The sequence below is a fragment of the Gossypium arboreum genome, chromosome 2 (assembly GCF_025698485.1).
Source record: "Gossypium arboreum isolate Shixiya-1 chromosome 2, ASM2569848v2, whole genome shotgun sequence".
NCBI lineage: Eukaryota > Viridiplantae > Streptophyta > Magnoliopsida > Malvales > Malvaceae > Gossypium > Gossypium arboreum.
This window is the reverse complement of record NC_069071.1, coordinates 428,861-456,660: the sequence shown is the minus strand read 5'-3', so window position 1 is coordinate 456,660 and position 27,800 is coordinate 428,861. Positions and strand designations below refer to the sequence as shown.

General features: G+C 32.2%; 4 protein-coding genes across 6 annotated transcripts; 3 read left to right on the top strand and 1 right to left on the bottom strand.

The window, feature by feature from the left end:
* The first annotated feature begins 5,272 nt into the window (after window positions 1-5,272).
* Window positions 5,273-12,018, top strand: LOC108471699 (histidine kinase 1-like). Of its 3 annotated transcripts, none has more exons than XM_017773293.2 (13): window positions 5,273-5,651; window positions 6,584-6,820; window positions 7,713-8,510; window positions 8,585-8,832; window positions 8,911-9,070; window positions 9,149-9,275; window positions 9,352-9,441; window positions 9,517-9,711; window positions 9,795-9,864; window positions 9,938-9,980; window positions 10,075-10,215; window positions 10,337-11,398; window positions 11,475-12,018. In XM_017773293.2, the coding sequence occupies exons 1-13, from the start codon at window positions 5,358-5,360 to the stop codon at window positions 11,691-11,693; spliced, it is 3,684 nt and encodes a 1,227-aa protein (XP_017628782.1). In that variant the 5' UTR covers window positions 5,273-5,357; the 3' UTR covers window positions 11,694-12,018. The 3 variants fall into 3 exon arrangements, with proteins under 3 accessions (XP_017628782.1, XP_017628775.1, XP_017628769.1); XM_017773286.2 differs by having other exon boundaries at window positions 6,584-6,826; XM_017773280.2 differs by having other exon boundaries at window positions 6,584-6,826; window positions 7,710-8,510.
* A 628-nt stretch (window positions 12,019-12,646) lies between these two features.
* LOC108489188 (proteasome subunit alpha type-7-like) lies at window positions 12,647-15,242 on the top strand. The gene is made up of 3 exons (XM_017793568.2): window positions 12,647-12,965; window positions 13,243-13,657; window positions 14,881-15,242. Exons 1-3 carry the CDS (start codon window positions 12,793-12,795, stop codon window positions 15,040-15,042), a joined length of 750 nt encoding a protein of 249 aa, XP_017649057.1. The 5' UTR covers window positions 12,647-12,792; the 3' UTR covers window positions 15,043-15,242.
* Window positions 14,916-18,496, bottom strand: LOC108489681 (probable L-ascorbate peroxidase 3). The gene is made up of 9 exons (XM_017794381.2): window positions 18,183-18,496; window positions 17,988-18,112; window positions 17,841-17,890; window positions 17,677-17,742; window positions 17,512-17,560; window positions 17,196-17,278; window positions 16,698-16,777; window positions 15,815-15,920; window positions 14,916-15,740 (listed from the first exon to the last, which is right to left on the bottom strand). The coding sequence occupies exons 1-9, from the start codon at window positions 18,293-18,295 to the stop codon at window positions 15,507-15,509; spliced, it is 906 nt and encodes a 301-aa protein (XP_017649870.1). The 5' UTR covers window positions 18,296-18,496; the 3' UTR covers window positions 14,916-15,506.
* Window positions 18,497-23,422: 4,926 nt separating this feature from the next.
* On the top strand, window positions 23,423-27,504 carry LOC128285586 (protein ALTERED PHOSPHATE STARVATION RESPONSE 1). Its single transcript, XM_053023276.1, has 4 exons — window positions 23,423-24,351; window positions 24,423-24,592; window positions 24,681-24,904; window positions 26,404-27,504. Exons 1-4 carry the CDS (start codon window positions 23,724-23,726, stop codon window positions 27,170-27,172), a joined length of 1,791 nt encoding a protein of 596 aa, XP_052879236.1. The 5' UTR covers window positions 23,423-23,723; the 3' UTR covers window positions 27,173-27,504.
* Window positions 27,505-27,800: the final 296 nt, after the last annotated feature.

Sequence of the window (27,800 nt, the reverse complement as noted above, 5' to 3'; positions counted from 1 at the left end):
ACTAACTTTTCATATGGTGCCATTAAGCTTTGTTTCCAAGTCCAAGTAAACGAATCAAATACTCTTCTATTGTTGAAACCAGCCAATCCTCAATTGCCTTTATAATTACTCCCCCAATCCCATCTTTTTAGTGCAAAACATAGCTAGTTGATTCTTTGTCTGATTCTTCACAACATATGCATTTACTTTATTATAAAATAAAATAAAATAAAAATATTTAATGTACTGACAATGTATAAACACTGAAACTGTATCAAAAAATAGTGAAATGACCCTATATATTGTAAATGCTTCCAGAGCTGTTAGCATCACAATCTTACCCAAAAGATATTTCAATCTCCAATTGATTCTTTGGAGATTTCAAACCCATTGTATAATACCTATCAAAATATGGCCAAACCATGTCTATCTCTTCTATAAGCTTTTAAAGTGATTAAAGAATATAAAGACATAAAAGGATTTTACTTTAGTTAAACTATATCTTCTTTTTGTGCATAGAAAAATGATTATCTTGGATATTATTTAATAAAATCCATCTTTTTTTCCCCTCTTCTCTATAGTATATGAAAAGGGTGACCATAGGAAAATAGAGACCATAGTAGAATAAAAGGATGCTAGTACCCTAAAAAATTTAGTATAAGAAAAGAACAAGGTGCTTCCTTACGTTGCCTCAAACCTATATGGGTGTATTTATAAATTCTTATCCTTTTACGAAAATTAACAAGTTAGTTTTATTTGTTAAAATTTTATTTTTATATTTTATAATATTTGAGAAATTAGTCCAATTGAGTATAATGTTCAAGAGCAAAGTCAGAAAATAGTTTTAGGAGTAAAAACTAATAAAAGAATTTTAAGGGACATAGTGTAATTTTACCATTATATTAAATTATAATTTTTTAAAAATTAGAAAGGCTAATAGAGAAATTTTCCATTGGGAGTCCCTCCACCCTTGATAATGTTAGAACTTGTCATTAAATCACTGTTCTAGAGGTCAACAGTTTAATATTTTATATGCAAAAAAAACAACAAATAGTTCACTTGTTTACTAACAAGTGAACACTAGTTTTTCATTTTTCATAAACTATGATAATCAAATTCTAACAAATTGAAGGAACTAACTTCTCGATTTTAATAAAAGGTTTAGGGAAATTGAAAAGATGATAATGCATGTGTGTGTATATATATATATATATTGTTATTTTTAGCTGCTTGTGTTTATCCTTTTAGCTAAGGCAATATAAAGAACAGTGTTGGAGACTTATTGGCACATACACCAATAGATATGTTGCTTTAAAGGTGAAAAATGAAGTTAGCCAAATATTTTTATGTTTAATTGGGATGATGGATTAGTGAGGTGGAGTCACAATGCATGAGTTCTAGAGGATGATAATTGATAAAACCCTTCCCAATCAAGCAAATTCAAAAGCATTTGCACGCCCATACCCCCCTTTTTTTTTTGTTTTCTTTTAGGGTTTATATTACTAACTTTTAAGCCGCCCCTTCAAAATTTTAAGTCTTTTAATCTTCAATGGATTAATGACAAATGGGTAAAGGATCACCTACCCCAACTTTGTCTTTAAAGTATTATATATGATGAATTCAGGTTTAACTCAATTGGTTTGAATAAGTAATATTTTTTTAAATGGTATTCAATAGATTCAATTTTCCATATGTGTAAATAGTTGTTATACTTTGTATAGGGGTAAATCTAGAATTTTTAGAGAATCGAATTAAATAATAAGATTTTGGGAGATCAAAATATAATTTTATAATGTATTAATTTATTATCTTCGTCATTTTAAAGGATCAAAATGTCATTATACTATAAATTAATTTTTAATATTCTAATCATCTTTTAGGGACTTAAATAGTAAATTTTCATTTGAGGGGAGTTAGGGCTCTTGCTTACCCTCCTCATATTCGTTTTTGCTTTGTACTATGTGTTTGTTGTATATTTAATGTTTATACCTTAATTGGATTAATTTTAGTATCTATACTTTTCAAGTTCTGAAATCTGAACATTGATCTTAATGGCGATAGTTAAAAATGATTAAAAAAATTTATTAATATTTTAGTGGGTATTATGTGAAAATCTTGTTTGTTTTCACATTATCCTTATAAAAAATGTCACTAACAGTTGTTATTAAGGTCATGATAGAAATTTTAAAATTTAAATAGTACAAGGATTAAAATTGACTAAATTAAAGTATGCGATTAAATCCATGACAAACTTGTAATGCTCTAATTTGGTATAATTTGATTCTATACTTTATAGTGTTTAGTTAATCTAAATAATTGACACCATTAAATATTACGTGTTTATTACGGATTTAATCTTTATACTCCGATTTGGTTAATTTTAGTTTTTAATTCTAAAATTGTGATCCTAACCCTAGTGGCTATTATTAAAAATGTTAAATAAAATGATGTGACATTTTTTTAGGTATTATGTGAAAATCTCAATACATGTCAAACTTGTTACTTTCATAAAATATTCACAAAAATGTTAGATTATTTTATCTTGTTGCCATTAGGATCACAATTGAAATTTCAGAATTCGAGCGACACAAATATTAAAATTAAACAAATAAGAATACAAAGATTTAAAAATCCATAACAAACACATAAGGTAGGGATTATTTGCATAATGTGACCAAAAATAAATAAAATATTGCAGTTTCACTCACAAATTTGTTTTATAAACATGATTACGAAATTCTTTATTTAGTGAAAAAAAATGAATAAATTGCAAATATTTGTTCACACTTCATAGGTTCATGCATGTTGGTATGATTTTTTTTCATATAAAAATGTATGATGATGTGAATTAAAATGATGAAATTACTTTTTAGGGTTTAACTAATATTTAGATTTTGAATTTGGCAAGTAACTTTATAATTTTTTCAATTTAGTTCCTGAATTTGAATTTTCCATACTATGAAATTGCATCATATAATCACTTTATTTTTTTATATTTTTTTAATTTTATATAAATCTTTTAAAATTTTAAGTAATTGCATAACACAATTTCTATCACATCATTACACTTTAATGATATCTTCAAAGATCAAATTAGAAAATTTTGTTAAATTCCAAAACTAACATAGATTTAAAAAATTTCTACAACCAAATTGAAAAACTTGCTAACTTTAAGAACTAAATATTACTTAATCCATTTTTATTATATATATATATTTAGTCAACCCCCTTAATTAGGTTCTATTCTTATGGTTCTTTCCTAGCTAGCCTAATCATATCACCACCACCGAAAGGCCTAATTTTGAAACCCCAGTCACTCTCCAATTAATCATGAAATTCATGGTCCCAATTTTCCAACAATTGACTAATTACTTGTCACCCGACCCGGTTCAGTGAGGTATGAACAGTTAGACTTATCATGCGTCTATGAGGCCTGCTCGAAAAATGAGAAGATTTAAATAAAAGTATAAGTCTATAAAATAGATTTTGACTAAAAAAAAAAAAATGTTGTTTTGCTATTATATTATTAATATTTTGGTGTTATTGTTTGGATGTTGTATAACTCTTGTTTTAATATTAATTCTATTATTATTTTAGATGCATTTGTTCGCTAAGTTGCATCTATCTTAATATTATTTAAGTATAAAGATTTTTTAATTTATTAGAAAATATGTATTTTAATAATTTTACTATATTTGATGTATTATATTTTTTAATTTTTTTTTTATACAAAAAAAATACGAGCGGATCCGGCTGGCCTCAAGTTTAACATTTTCATTTGGGTTAGGTTTGGAAAAAGAATTAGACTTATTTTTCGAGCCAAGTTGGGCCCGAGCCTAAAAAATAGACCTAAATTTTTTCCTCAACTCGACCCAGCCCATGATCAACTTTGAAAGGAATGAAATTAGAAAATTTTTTTAACACATTTACAATTGACTCAAACATATATTATTTGAATTTTGGTGTTAGTGATAAACATAAATATATTTTTAAAATTTTTAAAACATTATATTTTTGTATCCGTATTTTTTCAAGAAATTTTTTGATATATTTATAATTGACTTACACACTCCTAACAGAAGCAAATTATTGTCAACTCACACATCACAGAACAAGATTGAAGATGTAATTAAAATGCTTTAAAGTTTAAGAGTCAATTTAGAATGAGAATTATATTTTGGAAATATTTGGTGCAATTAACTCTTACAAATACAATAAAATTATAAATATATGTAAATACAAAGCACAAACAGATAAAAAAATCGGAATATAATCCATCGTTTTTAAAAAATTATTTGATAAAAAAAAAACTGTTTGCATGAGTTTTAATTTTGAAAATCATCGTAAGATAATAGAATTTATTGTTACAAAGAATTAACGGAGTAAAAATAGAGGTCCCAAAAATCAAAAAAAAAATGATATCCTCTTTTTTAGAGAAAAATTGGAGGTTGAAGAAGGAGCCCCTTCACTTTGAAGTTTAGGGTTTCCTTTTATTATATCGAGTTGAATTTCAGATCAGATCGTTTTTATTTTATTAATTATATAATAATTTGTTCCTATCTTATCGAATAAGTAAAAATAGAGCTCTAAAAGTAAGAGGAAAACGATATCCTTTTGTTTTAAAGAAAAATTGGAGGCTGAAGAAGGAACCCCTCATTTTGAAATTTAGGATTTCCTTTTATTATATCGAGTCGGACCTCGGATATGACAGAATTAATCACAAAAAAGAGTTGAAAAAAAATGTGGCAAATATGTTCTTGGATGAGGAATAAAAACACACCACAAAGCTCCACTTAGGAAAAATTGCATTGTCTTTGTGCAATGCCTTGAAAAAGTGGGAAATGACACAATTAAGCAGTGCATTAAAAACACACACCCACTTCCAACAAATAAAGTTTCAATTGTTCTCTCAGTCCCTATGCTCTTAGGATTTTTGACATTTTATCCTCTACTTTTAATTTGAGCCTTTCAAGAAATTTTTTTTCCGAATAATTTTATTAGAAGTTTTGATCATATTTGCTCTTTTTTAATACAATGCTTAGAACTACTTATAGTCCCTCAACCCATGCCCAGAATTTAATAGAATGATTTTAACGGTGTTAACAATTAGAATTAAATTTCAAAATCTAAAAACTAGAATGACCGAATTCCTAAAAATAAAAATATAGAGGCTTATGGCAAATTTTAACCATTTTAAATCAGACAAATGAATGAACTAATTTCGAAAAACTCCAAAAATAGTACAGGGATCGAATCCATAATTAAACCGAGAATAAAACACAAACACAAGTGCCAACACACATTACAAAAACACATTCACACACAATCAAGAACATAAGATCTTGCTGTATATGTGCATAAAACTCCATGAAAAGTAAATGGCAGAAAAACCATTTGAAAGCAGTAGTAGTTCTGAAAGTTCACCGATTCTTTTAGCTTCATCAATGGACACTACGCCATTGAGGAAACTATTACATGGGATTTCAGAGTTTGTTGTTTCTTCTTCAACGTGTGGGAAAAAAACAGCCGCCACACGTGGTCGTAGGATTTTACATAGGGATGTTGAAAGGGAAGAGTTTCAGTACGGTGGTGGTGGTAGCGGTGGTGGCGGTGGTGGTGGTCATTGCTTGTCGTCTTATTACAGTGTCTTTGTTGCTCGGCTTGCTATCATGGTTAGTGAACATGAACATGAAACTCTCCCTTGTCGTTATTCGGTTGAGAATTTCAGTCATTTTGTTTGGATTTAAGTTTTTTTTTTTTTTTGAACAAAAATGGCTTCTTTTTCTCAGCTCATCCATGGCTGAAACTAGAGGGTCAAATTCTGATTTTGGTCCCTCTGTTATGCTCAACTTTGGGGTTGTGCTTATAATTTGGCATGATTCTTTTCCTTTAGTTGATCAAAATATCGTTAGAATTCCAATCAAATAGTATTTTGCTCATCCATGGCTGAAACTAGAGGGTCAAATTCTGGTTTTGGTCCCTCTGTTATGCTCAAATTTGGGATTGTGTTTATAATTTGGCATGATTCTTTTCCTTTAGTTAATCAAAATATCGTTAGAATTCCAATCAAATAGTAGTTTGGTCATCCATGGTTAAAACCAGGGTCAAATTTTGATTTTGGCCCTTCTATTATGCTCTAATTTTGGAATTAGTCCCTCTAATTTGCAATAATTCTTTTCCTCTACCTTTATAATTTCATTAGTTAATCCCTTTAGTATCTTTAATTTAGTGTCTATAATTTAGCATAATTTGGTTTTTCTACTTTTATAATATCATTGGTTTATCCCTTTAGTGTCTTACTCATTAGATTGAAGTTTTATTTTAACAAATATTGCTTTTCTTCAAGCTCATCCATAGCTAAAACCAGGGGTTAAATTATGGTTTTGGTCCCTCTGATATACTCTAATTAGAGATGTAGTCCTATAATTTGACAAAAGTCATTTCTTCTACTTTTATAAGTTAATCAAAACATAGTTCATTTATTACTTGGCTCATTGAAGCTTTCTTTTTGGAACAAATATGGCTTCTTTTCAGCTCACCCGTGCCCAAAACTAAGGGTCAAATTATAGGTTTAATCCCTCTATTAAATGTTTTTTTTTTCCAGGTGATGCTAGCTATTTTGATTGGGCTGCTAACAGTTCTAACCTGGCATTTCACAAAGGTTTACACAACAAAATCATTAAACACATTGGCATTTGGTCTTCGTTATGAGCTTCTTCAAAGACCAATCTTAAGGATGTGGAACATCTTGAATTCTACCTCGGAAATTACTACAGCTCAAGTCAAGTTGTCTGAATATGTAATTAGGCGCTACAGTAAACCCACCAACCAGGCAGAACAAGTTGAGGTTCATCCTTATAAAACTTCAATGGTCAAATTCTATAAAAGCTCCTCCTATTATACGTTTTTTTTTTGCAAATTTAGTCCTTCTGTTATAGTTTTTACTTTTCGAAATGTGGTTTTCGGTCCTGAGATCAACTTTTTTTTCCTTAGTTTTTTTTAGTAGTTTGACGCATGGTATTAAGTTTTGCAAATTTTGGTATTAAGTTTTGGGGAGGGGGAGGGGAGCTGATTACAATTTTCAAAAACTTGGAAGAAGATTTTATGAGAACTTTTTAAAACTTTTGAAAATTTTGGAGGGTTAATGAGAATTTACAAAATTTTAAAGGGGTCTAATTAATTTTTTTAAGTTGGGGGATTTTGAGATTTTTTTAAAAATTCTGGTAGGTCTACTTAAAATTTTAAAAATTTTGGAGCTTAATGAAAATTCACCAAAATTTTGAGGGGTCTACTTAAAATTTTGGAAGGCTTAATAAAAAGTTTCAAAACTTTTGGGGGTTTAAATGGAATTTTTTAAAAATTAAGAGCTCTAATGAAAATTTTCAAAACTTTTGGAGAGCAAACGCCCCTGGGCTCCTATCACCATCTGCCCCAGCATATGATGACGTGATATATACATTTTTTTTTTATATATCACCTCAATTAATGCTTAAAAATAATCCAAATCAAATTATTTCACAAAATCAACCAAAAAAAAAAGTTAATTTCAGGACTGAAAATACACTAGAAATGATCAAACCATAATAGAGAGACTAAATCCGCTAAAATTACATATATAGGGACCTTGTTTAGAATTTGACCAAAACTTCATTTTCTTCATTATAAACTTTGTTCATGAAAAAAATTTAACCATTTTTTGTTTTGTTTTTGTTGATTTATTGCAATCTTAGCAGCTGTATGAAATGATGAAAGACATAACATGGGCACTATTTGCAAGCCGTAAAGCTCTAAATGCCATAACCATAAACTACAAAAATGGATTTGTACAAGCATTCCATAGGGACCATAGAAGCAACAACACATTCTACATCTATTCCGATCTCGCAAACTATTCGATCAGCTCCACCGAATCGTACCATAACGAGATGTTATCGTCCCGAAAAGGTTGGAACGATCAATTCATCCACGGAAATGTCTCGGCGATATGGTACCGCCAACCGCTCGATCCTGTGACGGGTGAAAAGAAAGGAAAGCCTTCACAAATCCCACCGGATGATCTTATCAACATAGCAGGCCCGTCTCAAGTGCCCGATGGGGTAGCTTCATGGCATGTCTCGGTTAGTAAATACACCGATTCACCGTTGCTTTCGGCTGCTTTGCCGGTTTGGGACGCTACGAATACGAATATCGTGGCTGTTGTCGGTGTTACGACCGCTCTTTTTAGTGTAGGACAGTTGATGAAAGAACTGGTTGAAGTACATAGTGGGTATATATATTTGACTTCACAACAAGGTTACTTGTTAGCGACATCAACTAATGCTCCTTTGTTAAAAAACACGACGAAAGGGCCGAAACTAATGATGGCCGTCGACTCCGACGACCGTGTGATACGAATGGGAGCTCAATGGTTGCAAGAAGCTTATGGCAATAAGTTCCCACCTGGCCATGTGGTTCATGTTGAAAAAGCTAACCTTGGGGGTCAACATTATTACATTGATTCGTTTTTTCTCAACTTAACAAGGTTACCTATGGTAAGTTCCGAAACTATCCCGTCTTTTCCGATTAACCCGAACATCGAAACTAACCGTTTATGTTGCCGGTGCAGGTCGGGGTTATTATAATTCCGAGAAAGTATATAATGGGGAAAGTTGATGAAAGGGCATTGAAAACATTGGTTATATTGATATCAGCATCTGTATGTATCTTAGTTATTGGATGTGTTTGCATTTTGATACTTACGAATGGAGTTTCCAAAGAAATGAAACTCCGAGCTGAGTTAATAAGTCATCTCGATGCAAGAAGAAGAGCTGAAGCTTCAAGTAATTACAAAAGCCAATTCCTCGCGAACATGAGGTAACTGATTTCGGTTTTTCAGTTCATTTGACATTATTGCCTTGCATGCATGTTAATGTATCTTTTGTGTTTTAACAGTCATGAATTAAGAACGCCTATGGCTGCTGTCATCGGATTGTTGGACATTCTTATCTGCGATGATTGCCTTACGAACGAGCAATACGCAATGGTTACTCAGATTCGTAAATGCTCAACGGCTTTACTCCGGCTTCTTAACAACATATTGGATCTAAGCAAGGTAAGATTCAAAGACAAACTAATAAGAATATAAGCTTAAAAAGTTCGTAAAATTGAGGACGATGTTTACATTTTGTAGGTTGAATCGGGAAAATTGGTGTTGGAAGAAGCTGAGTTCGATTTGGGACGGGAACTTGAAGGACTTGTTGACATGTTCTCTGTTCAATGCATTAACCATAATGTGGAAACAGTTCTGGATCTCTCTGGTATGACTTAAAACGAAATGTATGATTATCGGTTTATGTTTATACAAATTATGTTACATTAAAATTTCGTAAACAGATGATATTCCGAAAGTAGTTCGAGGAGATTCGGCTAGAGTTGTTCAAGTTTTTGCTAACTTAATAAGCAATTCCATCAAGTTCACAACATGTAAGATGAACATTTATTTCGATGATGAAACTGTTACACTTGAGCAGAACTTAACTGTTTTCGAATGGTTTGCAGCGGGACATATCGTACTCCGCGGATGGTGTGAGAACCCGAATGTGTGTAGTGATTCCGGGAAGTTTTCTCCTGATCAGAAGAAACCGTTGTCTGCATTAAAGACAAAGTTGAAACAACACGGAAACCATACGAAGAAGGCTGGCAAGAAAGACAACAAAATGATTCTTTGGTTCGAAGTCGATGACACGGGCTGTGGTATGATTCTTTGGTGAAAAGGGAAAAAGGGTTCAATTTCGACGTAGCTTAGCTTGAACTAATTTATCCTCCATGATCTGCAGGAATTGACCGGAGCAAATGGGAATCGGTGTTCGAAAGCTTTGAGCAAGCTGATCCTTCAACAACTCGAACGTAAGTACTTTGAGAAAAAAATAGTATTTTAACGAGCTGATTAAGAAATGTAATGCACTTTTGGTCTTTTCAGGCATGGTGGCACCGGTCTCGGACTGTGCATCGTGAGAACCTTGGTAAATGAAGTTCCTTGACAAACAAGTTTCGTATTCCATTACAAATTTTCATTACCATTTGACATCGTTCTTTCACTCGTATTATCGATGACAGGTTAACAAAATGGGAGGAGAAATCAAGGTTGTTAAAAAGAACGGTCCCGGAACTCTAATGAGACTATTTTTGCTCCTTAGTACCCCTGCAGATAGCGTAGAACAACAAGGACGAATCGATTTCTCGAAGCACAGTGTAGCTGTGAGTAAAGTTTGATTATCTCAGTACTCGACTTTACAGCTTTTACGTTAGTACATAGAGTTTTTTTTTTATCATAAAGTGCTCGAAAACCGGCTTGAGATCGAAGCAAATATGAATGCAGGTAATCCTTGCATTACATGGTAGCATGGGTAGAATGACAATGTTGAAATGGCTATCGAAAAACGGAGTCCCGACATTGGAAGCATCGGAATGGAATGAACTAACACAAATCCTCCATGAACTATTCCATGCCCGAACTCTTGATTCTGGTTTCGACACTCATTATTCACTGACTGAACCTATGAGGTCCAAAGTACAAAGCTTACAAGAGATGAAGAACTCGGTTTACATCATAGTTGTCGATCTCGGGTTGCTCGATTTGAGCACCAACATATGGAAAGAACAGCTTAATTTCCTCGATAAATTCTCGGGCCTTGTGAAATTCGCGTGGATGCTGAATCACGATACGTCCAATGCTATAAAGATGGAACTCCGTAGGAAAGGACATATATTGATGGTTAATAAGCCATTATATAAGGCCAAAATGCTACATATTTTGGAAGCTGTCATAAAAGAAAGCTATGTTGAGCCTCAAAACCGAAGTCCGAATGGAACGAAAGGTACATCAAAAGAAGGTGATTCTCACGAATGTCTTGAAATCGATTCAACTCAGTTCGAGACATGCAGCTCTGATGATTCCGATGAAACAGCTGGTGCTAGCTCTATAAGTTCGGTCCATATCAGAGAGGAATCGAGAGAAGGAACCATACTAAAATCCAGTCCATCGACACTTAGGAACTGCCTAGTCGAGTTCACGCGATTAGGCTTAGATCAATGCAATACCAGACCAAAGTTGCATAACACCGAAGACATCAAACCCGAAAATCCCGATTCCCCAGAACAACCTTCGGTAAGAAGCAATGCTAAAGACAGAATAACAAACGAACCCAAATCTCTCCAAGGTTTACGGATACTCCTAGCGGAAGATACACCAGTTCTCCAAAGAGTAGCAACCATCATGCTCGAAAAAATGGGAGCTGTAGTAATCGCGGTAGGAGATGGAGTACAAGCGGTCGAAGCCCTCAATTCCGTGCTCGATAATGACAACGAACATAGAAACAACCAAGTGGAAACAGAGATATGTGATTCTCCACCATATGATTTGATCTTAATGGATTGCCAAGTAAGAAAAAAAAAATGCTTCATTTTTCAAATCAAACTGCATAACATTCAATCATGTTCTGTCTTTTCTTTTACAGATGCCAATGATGGACGGATACGAGGCGACAAAAGCGATAAGAAAATTGGAAGAAAGAACGGGTTGGCATATTCCGATCGTTGCTTTGACGGCTCATGCTATGTCATCAGATAAAGAAAAATGCTTGAAAGTAGGCATGGATGCTTATTTAACAAAGCCAATTGATTACAAGTTGATGGTGTCCACCATTCTTTCACTTACTAAACAGTCATCACCTTGAATGTTTATGCATGCCATGGCAGTTTCTTGAGGAAAAAGAAAACACAACAAGAACAAGAAGTTTTAATAATGTCTGCTATACATAGGATTATAACCAGTTTTGTTGTTTAAAATCTTCAGTTGGGAACTGGTTTTATTTTTATTTTTTATTTTTAATTTATAGTCTAACTTTCGGCTTAGTTTGTTCTTAGTTAATGTGATAACTGTATATATTAAAGCCCAAAGGCTAATAAGAATAATGCGATTATTTTGGGTTCACTTTGGAGATTCGGACCAAATATATGTTTACCGCATTAATTATTAATATAAGGAGAAGATTGTAAATATCTAACGATTCTCTCGATGAGTCGAAAGACGTAAAAAAAAATTAAGATGATTGGGACATTGGAATTGGAAAGGAATTGGAGAGGATAAGAAAGAGTTGAGAGTGCTAGAGAAATGAGAGTCTTAGGTTTTTAATTCGGTGCTGGGGGCTATTTTTGATAGTTCCTAATGTGTCACGTGTTGCCCGTACATTAGTTTTGGACTCCCTCAAATTTAGTCGACTTAATAATATCTTGTCGTCATAGATATGGGCTATCATGTTTGAAGAACGAATATGTGTGACGTAATAATAGCAAATATCTATCTGTGTCAAGTGTGTGATTCTATCAGTTTGAGCTCATGAGGTCTTATACTCGCAAACATCTTAACTCTTAAGGTGTCTAATTAATCAGAAGTGTAGACTTATCGGATCATAAACTGATTAAATGAACTCATAAATTTAGGTATATCAATAATATATCAAAAATAATTTTTATTTGTGTTTCCTTTACAAACCTTTTGTTCACTTTTTCAAAAATAAAAAAAAATATTATTCTCAAATTAGGGCTCAAATTTTAAATTGATATTTAATTAAATAATCTAACTATTATTTTAACAATTCAATTTCAAAGTTTTGAGATTTGGGACCAATTTAAAATTTAAGTCATAGTTTGAGGATATTTAGTGAAATTAACCTTTATTAGTTGTTGGGCTTTAGCTTAAGTTGACGCTCAAAGAGCAAAAAGCTTCATCAGACTCAGTAATAGCATAAGCAAATCCTAAGGAATAGAAGAAAAATGGCAAGATACGACAGAGCGATTACCGTGTTCTCGCCGGACGGCCATTTATTCCAGGTGGAATACGCCCTCGAAGCCGTTCGTAAAGGTAACGCCGCCGTTGGCGTACGCGGCACCGACATCGTCGTTCTAGGCGTCGAGAAAAAATCCGCCGCCAAACTCCAGGACTCACGGTTATATTCATCTCTTTGCTTTATTACCCCTTCTATTTCATTTTTCCCTTTTTATCTCTCTCAAAAATTGATCCTTTCTGCTTAATTTTTGTTCAAGTTGAAATTTAGGGTTAGGGTTCTATGATTTGGAATCGGAACTAATAGATTATATTGGGTTATTTATGAACACTGTTTTTTTAGGAATTTTATGCTAAAATCATGCAATGAGAACACTAGAGGTTTTGAATTTCCTCAAATTGGGCTTTTTTTACTCATTTTACTGCTTGCTATTGTGTAGATCGGTTAAGAAGATTGTGAATTTGGATGATCATATTGCATTGGCATGTGCTGGACTCAAAGCCGATGCTCGTGTCCTCATCAACAGGGCTCGGATCGAATGTCAAAGCCATAGGCTGACTGTTGAAGATCCGGTTACCGTCGAGTATATTACTCGTTACATTGCGGGTCTTCAGCAGAAGTATACTCAAAGTGGAGGTGTTAGACCATTTGGTCTCTCAACTCTGATCGTTGGCTTTGATCCATATAGCGGTGTACCGGCACTATATCAAACTGATCCATCAGGGACATTTTCAGCTTGGAAAGCTAATGCAACTGGGAGAAACTCGAACTCGATACGAGAGTTTCTAGAGAAGAACTATAAGGAAACTTCTGGGCAAGAAACCATTAAGCTTGCAATTCGTGCATTGCTTGAGGTAAGTTCCATTTGTTGGTTCTTCATGTGTGTAAATTTTATTTTGTTTTCCATTGTTTGCCGTCCGGTATTTATTTGTCTTGTTGAATCCAAAGAAATATGAATTAAATGGTAAAAGTAATTTTACTTCCTCTACTTAAAAAATGGTCAAATTAATCCCTATTGGTCCTTTTTGTTAAAAATTCTATCGATTTATATGATTAAAAATTGGCGTGGCTTTATAACCAAATGTGACACGTGGCGTGCCTCGTGTCCCTCATGCTAGCGAATAGGAATCAGTTTTTAATATTAGAAATAGATGGAACTTTTAACAAAATAATCAGTTTGCTTGATCTACCATATAGTTATTAATTTACCCATTTTTTTAGTAGAGGGGATAAAGTGCAATTCAACCCTTAGTACAGGAGCCTTCATGATACTGTTACCAAATTAAATCTATCTTTTAACTTGTAAACTTTTCCTTGCATGGACTCTTAACCTTTGCAGAGATGATACAGCTTAACGACCTGTGCATCTTGAAGCGGAGCAAAAAAAAAAGAACTTGCAATTCGAACATTGATTATATTTATGTTTTCAGATAAAGTATATATTGTGTTAGTTCTTTATTTCAAACACCTATGGTAAAATATTTTTGCATATTGTTTGTGTGATATTATGTAGTAATTGTTTCTTCCATTGCCTTGCTACTCGAAGGCATGATTGCAATAAGGACTTCCATGGTGAAATCATACACTTGTCTGCATAGGTCAAGTAATGGTATAAGTACCATGGAGGCCCTTATATTAGAATTCAGATTACATTTTGCCCTCTCTATTTAGAAAATAGGCAAATTAGTCCTTATACATTAGATCAAAGAGCAAACTGATTCTTCTATTAAAAATTCATCCATTTTTACTATAAAAACGTGGTATATCATGTGTCACTATCTGATTATTCTATTAATCAAATTAGTTTTAATTAATTATAAATGGATGAAATTTTTAAATGACCAACTTTCTCTTTAATTTAACGTATAGGAATTAATTTGTTCATTTTTCGAGTGGAGGGGGCAAAATGCAATCTGACTTTTAGTACAGTAGCCTCCACGGTAGTTTTACCGTCAAATAATACGTTCCAACATCAGATTTACCTGCAGTTGATTATGGCTAGCTAATGCGTTAAAAGGGTGTATGTTATACGAGAAAACAATGTCCGGTTGTCTTTACGTGTTTCTCATCCTTGTAGGTTGTTGAGAGTGGGGGAAAGAACATCGAAGTTGCTGTGATGACGAAGGAACATGGTCTTCGGCAGCTTGAAGAAGCTGAAATCGATGCCATTGCAGCCGAGATCGAGGCAGAGAAGGAAGCAGCTGAGGCTGCAAAGAAGGCCCCTCCAAAGGAAAAATGATGAAGCATCAACTGTTTAAGCTATCATTTGTTTCTTTCTTTTTTCTTTTCTGGTCTGACTGCTTAATTTCTGAAATTGAAGTTTCATTTGCCATTGTTGGCATTTTATTTGCTTTTTAGTTGTTTCAGTTTAAGCAGGTATCAATCACATTCAGATAATATGCAAATATGAATCTTGCAAAAAGGTTTTAAGGTTAAAAAGAGGAATTTGGCCTCTTTTATTATGATTTAAGTTTCATGCATCATCATTGATGAATAATAATATGATATATCATCATTGAATAAAATAAAAATAACATAAAAACAGAAGAATAACTTAAATAAAAATAAAAATGAACTCAAATTATAATATTTATTCCCATTTTATTTATTTCTTATGCATCTTCCACAATTGAAAAAACCAATTGTTTCTTTTAGGCACAACAAATTTGTGCTTTTATTCCATCTAATTGAAGGATATTTTATCTACATTCTCTTTTGAAATTTTGAGGCCAAATCAGTCAAATTGAACCTCTTTTGGAACTGTGAACTCAATTCATTCCATGAGAAGTGACCTTCGTAGTGACTGAGAATTGCCACAATTGCAATAACAAATACCAAAGCTACCTTCAAAGATAGCTTTGATGGTGGTGAAATGAACCCTAATTCAGATAATTTCTTATGCGAGGCTGCATAATCTCTAAAAAAAGCATCCTCATCCTGTCATTTAAAAACAACACTTTAAGTTTCTCGTGAAACAAGTAAGATATAAAGCAATTGAATTGCCGACTTACCTTCGCGTAGAGCTCCACGTAGCGCTTGAACTTGGGATCTTCCACAAGAGCCTTGTCTGTTCGAAGTTTTAACAATTCGGGATCCGACTCGTTGTTCAGTAGTTCCCTTGTTACAGATAATATTAGATTATTATATTTTAGGGTTTGGATCAAATTAATCTACTATTAAAAGAATCAAATAAATTTAAATTGTAATATATTTAACATCTATTGTATAAAAATTGTCTTAAAAATTATTTTTTTCAGTTGCAGTTTAATTCTAAATAAAAGATTTTATTTATAAAATTATAAAAACTTTTACCTTGTTAAACAACAAATGATATTTTTTAAACAATAAATATAAATTCTATTTCAATTTGACTGGTAAAGGCACCATGGAGGCCCTTGTCATAGGAGTCATATTACATTTTGTCCCCTCTACTAAAAAAATGGGCAAATTAGTCTCCGTGCGTTAGACTAAAGAGCAATCTAGTCCTTTCTGTTAAAAATGTCACCCATTTGTACTGTTAAAAATTGGCGTGGCTAATAGAATATCCAAACAATGACACGTGGTCACGTGTACCTCATGCTAGCATATAGGGACCGGTTTTTAACAGTAAAAATAGATTAAATTGTTAACAAAAGGACCAATTTGCTCTTTAATCTAACATATAGAGACTAATATATCTATTTTAGAAGTAGAGAAAGCAAATGTAATCGACTTCTAGTACAAAAACTTCTATGATACTTTTACTTAATTTAATTAAATTTTATTCTTTTAATAATACAAAAATTAAATTGATTCATTTAATAGTATAGAAACTTGATTTAATCAAGTCATGATGATAAATACATTCATCATATCTATTCACTTGAAAGTTGAAACCAAGTATTAATTACTTACTTGTAGTATGAATTGTCAAACTTCAAAGGTTCCTTTGTCCAAGCACCCTTAAAACCTGATCTTTCAGGATGTGCTCTTCCCTACAAAATCCAGAACACAAAATTTTTATTTCTAAACAAGTGATTAAGTAAAAGTACTATCAAGATTCTACTAGGAGTTATATTGTATTTTGTTTCTTCTATTAAAAAATAGGTAAATTAATCCTTTCACATTAATTATAAGAGCAAATTGGTCATTTTTGTTAAAAACTTCGTCAATTTCTACTGTTAAAAACTGTTGTGGCTAACGGAATAACTAGGCAATAATACGTAACGTGCCATGTGCACCTCATGCTGTGGACTAGTTTTTAACAATAGAAATTGATGAAATTTTTAACAGAAGAACCAATTTACTTTTTTAATCTGACGTATAGAGATTAATTTACCCAATTTTTAAATAGAGAAAGTAAAATACAATCCGATCCCGTAATTACTATGTTCAACTATATAGACAAGGTACCAATGTATGTCCCCCAGAAAGTGCCACAATGTCCTTGTCAGACAGGCCCATCCTATAGAAGATGTCCCTTAGATGTTTTGCACCTGCAACAAACTAAACTCATTCAAAAAAGGGCAACTGTGTGTCTGTATATATTATATATATGTTAGCTCCCCCATAAATTTGGAAGTTAGAACCTTTGGACAGCTAAGTTATTAATGCTAATGCATGGTCATGATTTTTTCTTACTTACACGGGTGCGAACTTGCATGATTTATACAAGGATGAAATGAAGAAAATCTCAAAACTAAATTAGAAGCAATGGAATAAGAAAAACCTTGATTGGCATCAGGCAGGCGCCCTTCTTCAGGAGATGCCATTGAATCCTGACATATTCACAAAGATGAAACATGTTACTAATTTACCTAACATATGATAATTAGAGTTGGTTTTCGGAGCTCAAGTCATGACCACATACATACATACATACATACATACATACCTTCCTGCCTGGAACAAAGTCAATAGTAGGACCTCCGGTGACCTCAACAGCAACCACTCCAGCAAGCTGTAAATGCAAAAAAAAATTGATCATAAAAGCTAAAGTGTGTTTGTGTATGTTAAAACATGATTAAAGAAAAAAAAGAGAACATAACTAAAACATACCTGGTAAAGGTCTGCGTATGTAATTTGAGGATGCCTTTCCTTTACTTGTTCTGCTTGTCATACATACATACAGTTAGAAGACAAGAAAGATCAAAAAAAAAAAAAAAAAAAACCAAAGCAGTTAAAATTATATCAAAAAAATCCAACCACAAAGATCAACAGCTTTTTTGAGACCACTGTTTGCAGCATGTTGTAACTCATCACCATGTCTGATAGAACCATTAGGTCCCCCTGTCTTGGTTTTAGCATCGTAAGTTCCAGCATCGTGCCACCTTCAAAAAACAATAACAGTTAACACCAACCCCCAAAAATGAATACACAAGCATATATATAATAACATACGCCAAGCGAAGCATAATGGGGGCGCATTGGTTGCTAGAGATAAGAGCACGAAGGTCTCGACGAGCCTTTTCGATCTCTTTCAAGTATTGTGGGTCCATTACTGGGGCAGCCATTGTAGCAAAGCTTATATATATATATATATATATCTCAGAAGAAGAAGATGTTTGGCAAGCTAAAAGGAGATTGGTGAGGAAAATAGAGGTTTGGGTTTGGGTTTTTATATGCAAAGTAAGTGGAAGGGATTATGTTAAGAAAGAATCAAAATTAAAGGATGGATTGAGGAGTTGGTTTTTTGTAAGCTAAGGAAAGAATATGGGGGAAAAGGCCAAGTAAGGTACTAGGTACTTTTTCTTTCAGAAAGAAAAAATAAAGGTATAATTTGGATGTCATCCTTGTACTTTAAAAAAATTGAAGAGTTAATCCTTCTATCTTAATTTGTTAGAATTTGTTTGTGTTGCGAGTTATTTCTGTAAAATAATTGTTTATATTTGTTTCCTTTCAATTTAAATTTTCTTAGTTATTTTTAATATTTTTCAAAAAATTAAACGAGTTTTTATATAATATATTATTACATTTTTTCCATTTTAATAATTATGTGCACGGGTAAAATGATAATTTTATTTAGCGGGATAGGTCAAGTAGACCTATTCATGAGTCGGGCTATCTATCAAACTCAAAGGCTTATTCGAAATTTTTGAGGGTTTGAGAAAAAAATATTATGCTCAAAAAGTGAGTTTAGGCGAAAGATTAGATACGTTTAAAATATGAGTCAGGCTCGAGCTTGAACATTCAATGCATGAGCTCAACCGATCTATTTTTTAAATTTTTAATATTTTATATTATATTAATTTTATATATTATGTAATTTATAACACATAAGAGTTAAAGCTATAGTAATATATAATAGGGTAAACTACACTCAAGATTACTAAACTATTAGTAAGTTAATATTTTGGTCACTCAACTTCAAAATATTACAAAATGGTCACTGAACAATTTAAAAGTTTTTATTTAAGTCAATGGGCTATCAAAATTGTTGTGGTATGCCTTATTTGTTCCTACCCAAATCAAAAGCTTTCCTATTTCTTTTCTACGATTCGTTTTTTTTTATTTTATGAAATAGCTTTAAACATAATGAATCTGCAAACAATAAAAATTCAAACAGCTTTCTTCTTTAATCACCAACACTGATCTTCAAAACAATTTGGATCTAATATATGTTCTTCTACTCATTGATGAGTACCAATCTACCATACCGATTGGCAAATCGATACTTGGAGCTTACTAGTTGGATTTAAAAAAATAACAACCCAGTGACTTAAAAATAAAAATTTTTAAATAGTTCAGTGACTTAAATGAAAACTTTCAAATAGTTTAGTGATCATTTTATAACTTTTTGAAGTTAAGTAACTGATATGTAAACTTACTAATAGTTTAAAGACATTGGGTGCAGTTCACCCTGTATAATGCTACTCTAATTTAAACATCAAAATAAGATTTTAATAAATAATATATATATATCGGTGAGCCTGGGCAAATTTTTTCGTCATATTCCTGATCGAACCAAGGTTAAGCAAGTATAAAGTGTATTAATAATCATGTTTAGGCCTAATTCAATTCATGAGATGAATTATAACAACTATTTCATACCCGTCATTAAAAATATTCATTCTGATTCCTTCCTATCTAGTTTTAATCATGGGTCAAGCTAATGTAAAATTATAGGTATGTTAAAATGGGCTTCAAATTTTACCTAAGCCTGACGCTAATTAAAAATACTAAACCTGAACTCGACTTAGTTCGTCCGTATTAAAAAAATTAGATTATTTTTTATATAAAAATAAATATTAAAAAATATAATATATCAAATACACTAAAAATATTAAGATAAATGTCCCCAACAAATTGAAAATACATTAAAAAAAAGTCATTATACTTAAATAAAAATAATATAGTTGCAACTTAGCAAGCAAATGCCTCTAAAATAGTAGCAAAATTAACAATAAAACAATAGTTCCAAACAATAACAATAGTAGCAATATAATAACGAAATGCCAACAAAAAAAAAAATTAGGCTGATTCGGGCAGGTCCAGGTTGTGCCCAGACCAAGAAAATCCTACCTGATGCCTAACCTATATAAAAAACAAAGCTTATTTTTTGGGCATATATTTTTATTTAAACCGTTACACTTTTTGAACGGACCTTCAAATCTAGACAATTGACTCGGCCCATTATCAGAACTATTCCCATCTTACACTCACTTTATAAAATAATAAAAAAAAAATCAATTCAAAATATATTTATTGAAATATTATCATTTAATTTTATCAAATATTATCTTTTATTCGTATATAATAGATAAGTTAGAATGAATAAAGTGGAATTTGATATCAAGTGATTGAGTATAACTGTAAGACACATTACGTTTTCAATGCAAAAAAGTAAATTTAAAATTTAAAGATAATATTATCGAAAGGGACAACTATAAAATCCGAATATGATTAATATTCATAATATAAAAACTAAAAAAAAAAAAAAAAGAAGCAGAGTTTGGTCAGCCGTTGAATCGCTGCACATAGAAATTAGTAGTAACCCAAGAAAGATATGGATTGGTTTGATAAGAGTGTGAACTGTGAAGACCCATGTGTATGGTGGAAATGACTAACTCAACCCTGGTACACCTACTTCTTTATATAGTACTATTCACTTTACAGTTTAGAATACAACTTGCCTGTCTTTGCCCTTCTTTTCTCGGTAATTCTGAAACTATGACAAGGGCAATGTTGTCCCAAGAGTATGATATTCTTTCTTTACCAGTTAGCTTGATTCTGACATTGACATGTAATGTTTTATGTTCCCCTCTCTGCTTGTCTTCATTCCACTTAATTCCACTGTCACATTTCCCTAAAAAAACACTACTAAAACTATTTAAATAATTTTACCATTTTAATGCCTTTTCTAGAATCTTGGGTTTTTTTTCATTGCTTGTTTAAATTTGAAAATCTGCTTTGGTTATGTAAATATGTGTATGTTTGGATTTTATGGTATTAAAAATGTGGTTTATTTTTTATTATTTAATTATGAAAATTATAAAAATTTATTTAATTTTATTTTTAAATCATTAGTTGTTTAATATAAAAATAAAAACATTAAAAATTAGTTGGGTGATTAAAAAAGTATAGTTGAGTGATTACAAATATAGTTTACCCTGAAAATATAAAGATAAATTATATTCATAGTCATTAAATTATTAGTAAGTTTACGTTTTAGTCACCTAACTTCAAAATGCTACAAAATACTATTGAACTATTTAAAAGTTTTTGTTTAAATTCTCGGGTTGTTAAAATTATTGTTGTGTGATCTTTTATGTTTGCACTACTTACACCAATAGAAAACTTTTATTTCTTTTTTATTTTACAATTTAGTTTTTTTTTATTATTTATGAAACAACTTTAAACGCGACGTTTAAATACTTAATAATTTAGTGACTTAAATAGAAACTTTCAAATAATTCATTGACCATTTTGTAACTTTTTAAAATTAAGTGACACAAAGCATAAACTTATTAATAGTTTAGAACTTTGAGCGTTGTTTATCTAAAATGTAAATAGAATCAAGTCAGGTTAAGCCCGTTTTAAGAGCAAGTTATTCCAATATGAATTTCTTCAATCACCAGATTCAATCTCGAAACGAGAGATCAAATTTTAATGACTTATTGATCAAAATCTAAATTCCTTGAAATAAAAGTAAATGGATTAAATGTTTTAACAATTCATTAAAGTTTGACCTCTCGTTTCGAGATTGAATCTTATGATCGAAGAAATTCATGTTAAGTTAAAACATGCTCAAAATCTATATATTCTTCTTATTTTGAAATTTTATTCTTTTATTTTTTATTTTAAGAATTTTAGTTTTTTACTTTTAATTTTCAAAATTTAAAGTCCAATTGTGAATATCGCTAAAATTCTTCTATTAAATTCATATTCATTACAAGTCAATTTTTATTACACGGCTATCAAATTAGTATTCTTTTCTATTTCAAAATATCACACTGGTAAATTTGACAATAAATTTTAATATTGTTGACAATTAGACTTGAATTTGAAATTTTAAAAATTAAAAGGACTAAATTCCCAATATATTAAAAGTACATGTACTTGGAGAATATTTAACCTAAAATTTACTACCACTATCTATACTATTACATATTCCTTCTTTGACACCTAGCTTGCTTTTATATATATATATATATTCTTAACAATAATGGTCAATATTCAATTTCGGTCCCTCTGCTTTTATCTATACTACTACATCCTTTTATATGCAGTAGTATAGATTCTTAAACAATAATGGTTAATTTTAACTTTGGTTCCTCTACCTTCTAATTATATAAAATAGTCTGATTCCAATTTTGGTCCCTATACTATGTTAAGATTTGAGATTTGATCTTTATAATTGAATTTTTATATAATTTGGTCCTTCAATGTCTATAATATCATTAGTTAATCTAAATATTTTATTTTAATTAAAATGCTGACATAAATTTAAAGAACAACTAACATTATTAATTTTTTGTGACATGATTATCGAGTGATTAATTTTTTAATTTAGAATTCCACACCAATAACTTTAATGAAGAATTTTAATAGTATTAATAATTGAACTTAAATTTTAAATTCAAAAATAGAGAAATTATTTTAAAAAATAAAAAGTGGAAATTAAATTTTAAATAGACAATATTATAATCCTTAAATTTTAATTATTTAATCCAAAATTAATTAAACTAAAGCGTGGCTGAAAAATTATATTAACTCATGGGCGTAGTTAAGAGATTGACAGTAGCCTCGACTCCTTAAAAAAAAAAAAAAAATAAAATTACGCTTTAACCCTTTTAAAAATAATAAAATTTAATTTAATATTTTAAAAATATAAAATTACAATTTAATTTGTGGTGTTTTAAAATTTTATGCTTCGCCCTGTACTAGTTTTATATATGATTTAAATCCTTTTTTAAGTTTTCCCATGTCCAACTCAAGCTACTCAGTGGCCGTTGAAAGTAGTTAAATGACATAAACACCCTCATAAGTTTCCAAATCTAGCATCCATGCCCGTACATCATCAACTAGCCAATTATACTAAATAAATAATAATTATCAGAATTGTTTGCAGCTTTGTGCTCTCTGCTGCATGTTCAAGGTGGTATTTAATAAGAAAAACAATTAAAAGTACATTTCAAGAGGGTAATTTCGTCATTAAACTGCAATACAATATGCATTTTCATGGCTCTTTGTTCAATGCTGGTTTTTTTTTGTCTTTGTTTAAAAAAAAAACTGCAAATTTTTGCTGTCAAAGATTGTTTCTTTGAAGATGAAAGAATCCTCTGCCATTAATGAAAGCAGCAAAGCTTTTGACAAAGTAAAAAAGAAACAACATTGAAACCCCATTTTTCTTTTCTCTTTTTGTAAAGCAGTTTCCTTTTTTAGCTGTTTGGTTTAAATTTTCCTGGAAAATTTTAGATTTTGAAGGAAAGAAGAAAAAAAATGGGGTGTTGGTATTCAAGGATTGATAGAGAAGAATCTGTTTCCCGTTGTAAAGCAAGGAAGAGATATATAAAACAATTAGTTATAGCTAGACAAGCATTATCAGCTTCACATTCGATGTATCTTCGTTCTTTACGAGGTACTGGTTCAGCTCTGGTTCAATTTTCAAACAATGAAACCACTTTACACCGTCCACCTCCGGTGCCGGCACCACCACCGCCTCCGCCGCCACAGCAGCCGCCGATGAGTCCTGGTTCAGACACTTGGACATCGGGTACAACCACCACTGCTTCCCCTGCTCTTCCTCCTCCTCCACCACCACCACCATCTAGTAGCTGGGATTTTTGGGATCCATTCGCACAAGCAGCCACTACTGCTTCTCGTTCAGTCACTGAAGAAGAGTGGGAAGCTGCTACTTCTACATCCGAAACGGCTGTCACCGCCGTTACTGGAGCTGCAAAAGCGGTAACGCCGCCTTCGAGTGGTAGTGAGCTAGCCATGGTTGTTTGTAGGAACAGTAAAGAACTAGTGGAGATTGTTAAAGAAGTTGATGAATATTTCCTTAAAGCTGCTGATGCCGGTAGCCATCTTTCATTACTGTTAGAAGCTTCAAATCCCAATCTTTCAGGTATAGAAATATACAGATCTTTGCTTCATTGCCTCACTGTTTTATACTTTTAACAATTTGGTCCCTTATAGGCAAAGGGTATAATAACTATGCCTGTAACTTAACGCCAACAACATGGACATGGAATTGGAGCCCCAAAATAGTGGAAAACACCATTGTTGGACATACAGGAAATACTAGCCATTGTTCCACCATAGAGAGGTTATATGCTTGGGAGAAGAAACTATACCAGGAAGTCAAGGTACTCAATTTTTTTTAAGTGCATGCAAGTTTTAGTTTTTTTTCAATTACGCCCTCTTCAAATTTATTGGCCTTTTCTTTGGTTTTAGAATGCTGAGGCTATAAAGATAGAACATGAGAAGAAAGTGGCACATATGAGGAAACTTGAAGTGAAGAGAGCTGAGTATATGAAAACTGAGAAAACAAAGAAAGAAGTTGAAAAATTAGAATCCCAAATGATGGTTGCTTCACAAGCTATTGAAACTACATCAGCTGAAATCATTAAACTCAGAGAATCTGAGCTTTACCCTCAATTACTTGAGCTTGTAAAGGGGTTAGTCACTTAGTCTTTCTTTGGTTAAATTATTATGTTGGTCCTTGTACTAGAAGTCAAATTGCATTTACCCCTTTACTAAAAAATGAGCAAATTAGTGCATGTACGATAGTTCATAGAGCAAACTGCATTTTTCTGTAAAAAATTCATCCATTTCTATTGCTAAAATTGATCTACCGTCCCTTCATGGTACTTTTACTGTCTTCCTTTTGCATTGGGGGTATAGGTGAAAGACACATTTGGAAGCCCCTGCGCTAGGAGTCAAATTGCGTTTTATCTCTATAAGTCAAAGACTGTTAAAAATTTAATCCATTTCTATTATTAAAAATAGGACTAGCTTGTTCTTTGATAGGGACTAATTTGCTCATATTTTTTGAATAGAGAAAGTAAAATGAAATTCGATTTCTAGTACAAGGACTTCCATAATACTTTTACAGTCTTCCTTCCTTCCCATGTGACTGTGTTGCATTGCATTTTTTTTTTTTGCTAGTTGAAGACAAGCTTGTGGCACATTTGGGACCCATAGGCATGCTATGCTGTTTCACTTTGAATCATATGGGGTTTTGTTTTGGACTGTACTGTTAAGGCATGTGCAATGCAGATTCAGGATTCAGTGCAAAAGTTTGGATGGTTACTATCAATGGCAGTAAAGATAAAAAAAAAAAAAAAGAGCCTAAAAAGTCAAAGCCTAGTGCTTGCTAAAATGGCCTTAACATGGAATTTACTTTTGACTGCTTTTACTGCTGCTTATTGTCTTTTGCTTGTGTTTTGAGGTTGAGGGGATAATGGACCATTTATCCTTATATAGGCTAGTGGGGTCTCTAATGCAGAGTTAAACCTTAATCTTTTATTGATTCCTTTATTTTTTAGGCTCTTTGAAGGGAATCCTATGGTCCTAAATGTACACAGTTTGTGGCAAAAAAAATTTTCCGGTCCCTGCTCAATTTTGAAATTGAGCAAATTGGTCCTTTTTTAAAAAAAAATCAGAGCTATTTAGTCCTTGTCAATTTGAAAGTGAGCAGCTAAGGACAATTAGTTATAATGTTAATGTATTTCATTAATTGTACATAATTTTGATTAGTATAACAATAAATTTAGTCTTTAATGTTTACATGTTTTGTCAATTTGTTCTTGATTTTAAGAAGTTCAACCAATTTAATCTCAACATTTACACATTTATATAAATGTTGCTGGCTAAATTTGTTAAATCAGGACCACATTGATAAAATGTCTAAACTTTGAGAGCTAAATTTGTTATTAAATTAATTGAAATTATGTACAATTGACAGGAAAAAACATTAACCTCAAGACTAATTGTCCTTAATTGCTTTGATTTTTTTGAGAAGGACCAATTTGCTCAATATTGAAATTGAGAGGGACTGGAGAGGTAGTTTTACTGCAAATTTTCAAAACTAAGAATTTGGCTATCGCTAGTTTAGCCTGGCGGTTGAAAAGTGCTTTTGCAAAGCATAATGCTATGTTATTTGCTTGTTATGCAGATTGATGTGCATGTGGAGAAGCATGTATGAGATCCACCAAGTTCACACACACATAGTTCAACAACTCAAGTACCTTAATTTCATCCCTTCTAACGAGCCGACATCCGAGATTCACCGGCAATCAACTCTCCAGCTCGAACTCGAAGTCCAGCAATGGCATTTGTCTTTCTGCAACTTAGTCAAAGCTCAACGAGACTACATTCAGTCCCTTGCTGGTTGGCTTCGGCTTAGCCTTTTCCAGTTCAGCAAAAACCCGCTTTTAAGAACCAGTCAAGAATCGAAAATTTACTCTTTTTGCGAAGAGTGGCATCTTGCAGTCGATAGGATTCCGGATAAAGTAGCGTCTGAGGGAATCAAGAGCTTCTTGACGGTAATCCATGCCATCGTAGTTCAACAAGCCGAGGAGTATAAGCAAAAGAAGAAGGCAGATTCCGCGTTTAAAGACTTCGAGAAGAAGGCAGCTGAACTTAGATCACTCGAAAGTAAGTACAGCCCTTTTTCTGTACTGGAAACAAACAAAGACCCCATTGCAGAAAAGAAAACAAAAGTGGACTTATCGAGAGCCAAAGCGGAGGAAGAGAAGAGTAAGCATGAGAAGTCGGTGAGCGTAACACGAGCAATGACTTTGAACAACCTTCAAATGGGGTTTCCGCATGTGTTTCAAGCAATGGTAGGGTTTTCGAGCGTATGCATGCAAGCGTTTGAATCCGTATACAACCAAGCCAAGAGTATCGAACAAGAGCACGATGTCAAGAGAATTCTCCCTTAAAAACCGAGGCGGAAAACGATGCTATTACGAACCTGTTTTTGTGTATAGCTTTATGCAAACTCTTCTAAATGACATTTTTAAAGAGGCAATGGTGTAGTGTTAGGGCTTCGAGATGGCATTCAATTAGGAAGGTAGAATTGTATACCTTGTTTTTCTTTTAGGAAAAGTGTGAAATGCTTTGAAATTTTTGTCATTGCTCGTGTTACACTCGCCGGCGACTTCTCGTGTTTATTCTTTTCCTCCTCCGTCTTTGCTTCCGCCTTCGTTCTCTTTTTTACAGAAAAAGGGCTATGCTTGCTTTTGAGAGATCTAAGCTTGGCTCCTTCTCGAAATCTTCTTTTTTATATGTGGATGTGTTTATATGGTTCCTCTCAGTGAAATACAATGTTTTCTTTTATGCCACCTTCGGCATTCAGTAATTACATTAAGCTCTGACAAGCAAATCCATATCTAGTGGGAAATTTTGTTTACAAGTTGAAAAAAAAAAATTTTGAGGGTTTAAAATTACAATTTTTCTAAAAGTCCAAAGAGATTTAAGAATTTTTTATATATAAAAAAGAAAAACCTTTAATTAGAACATTTTGAAATAAAATTAACCATAAATTGAGGACTTCTTCTGCAATTTAAC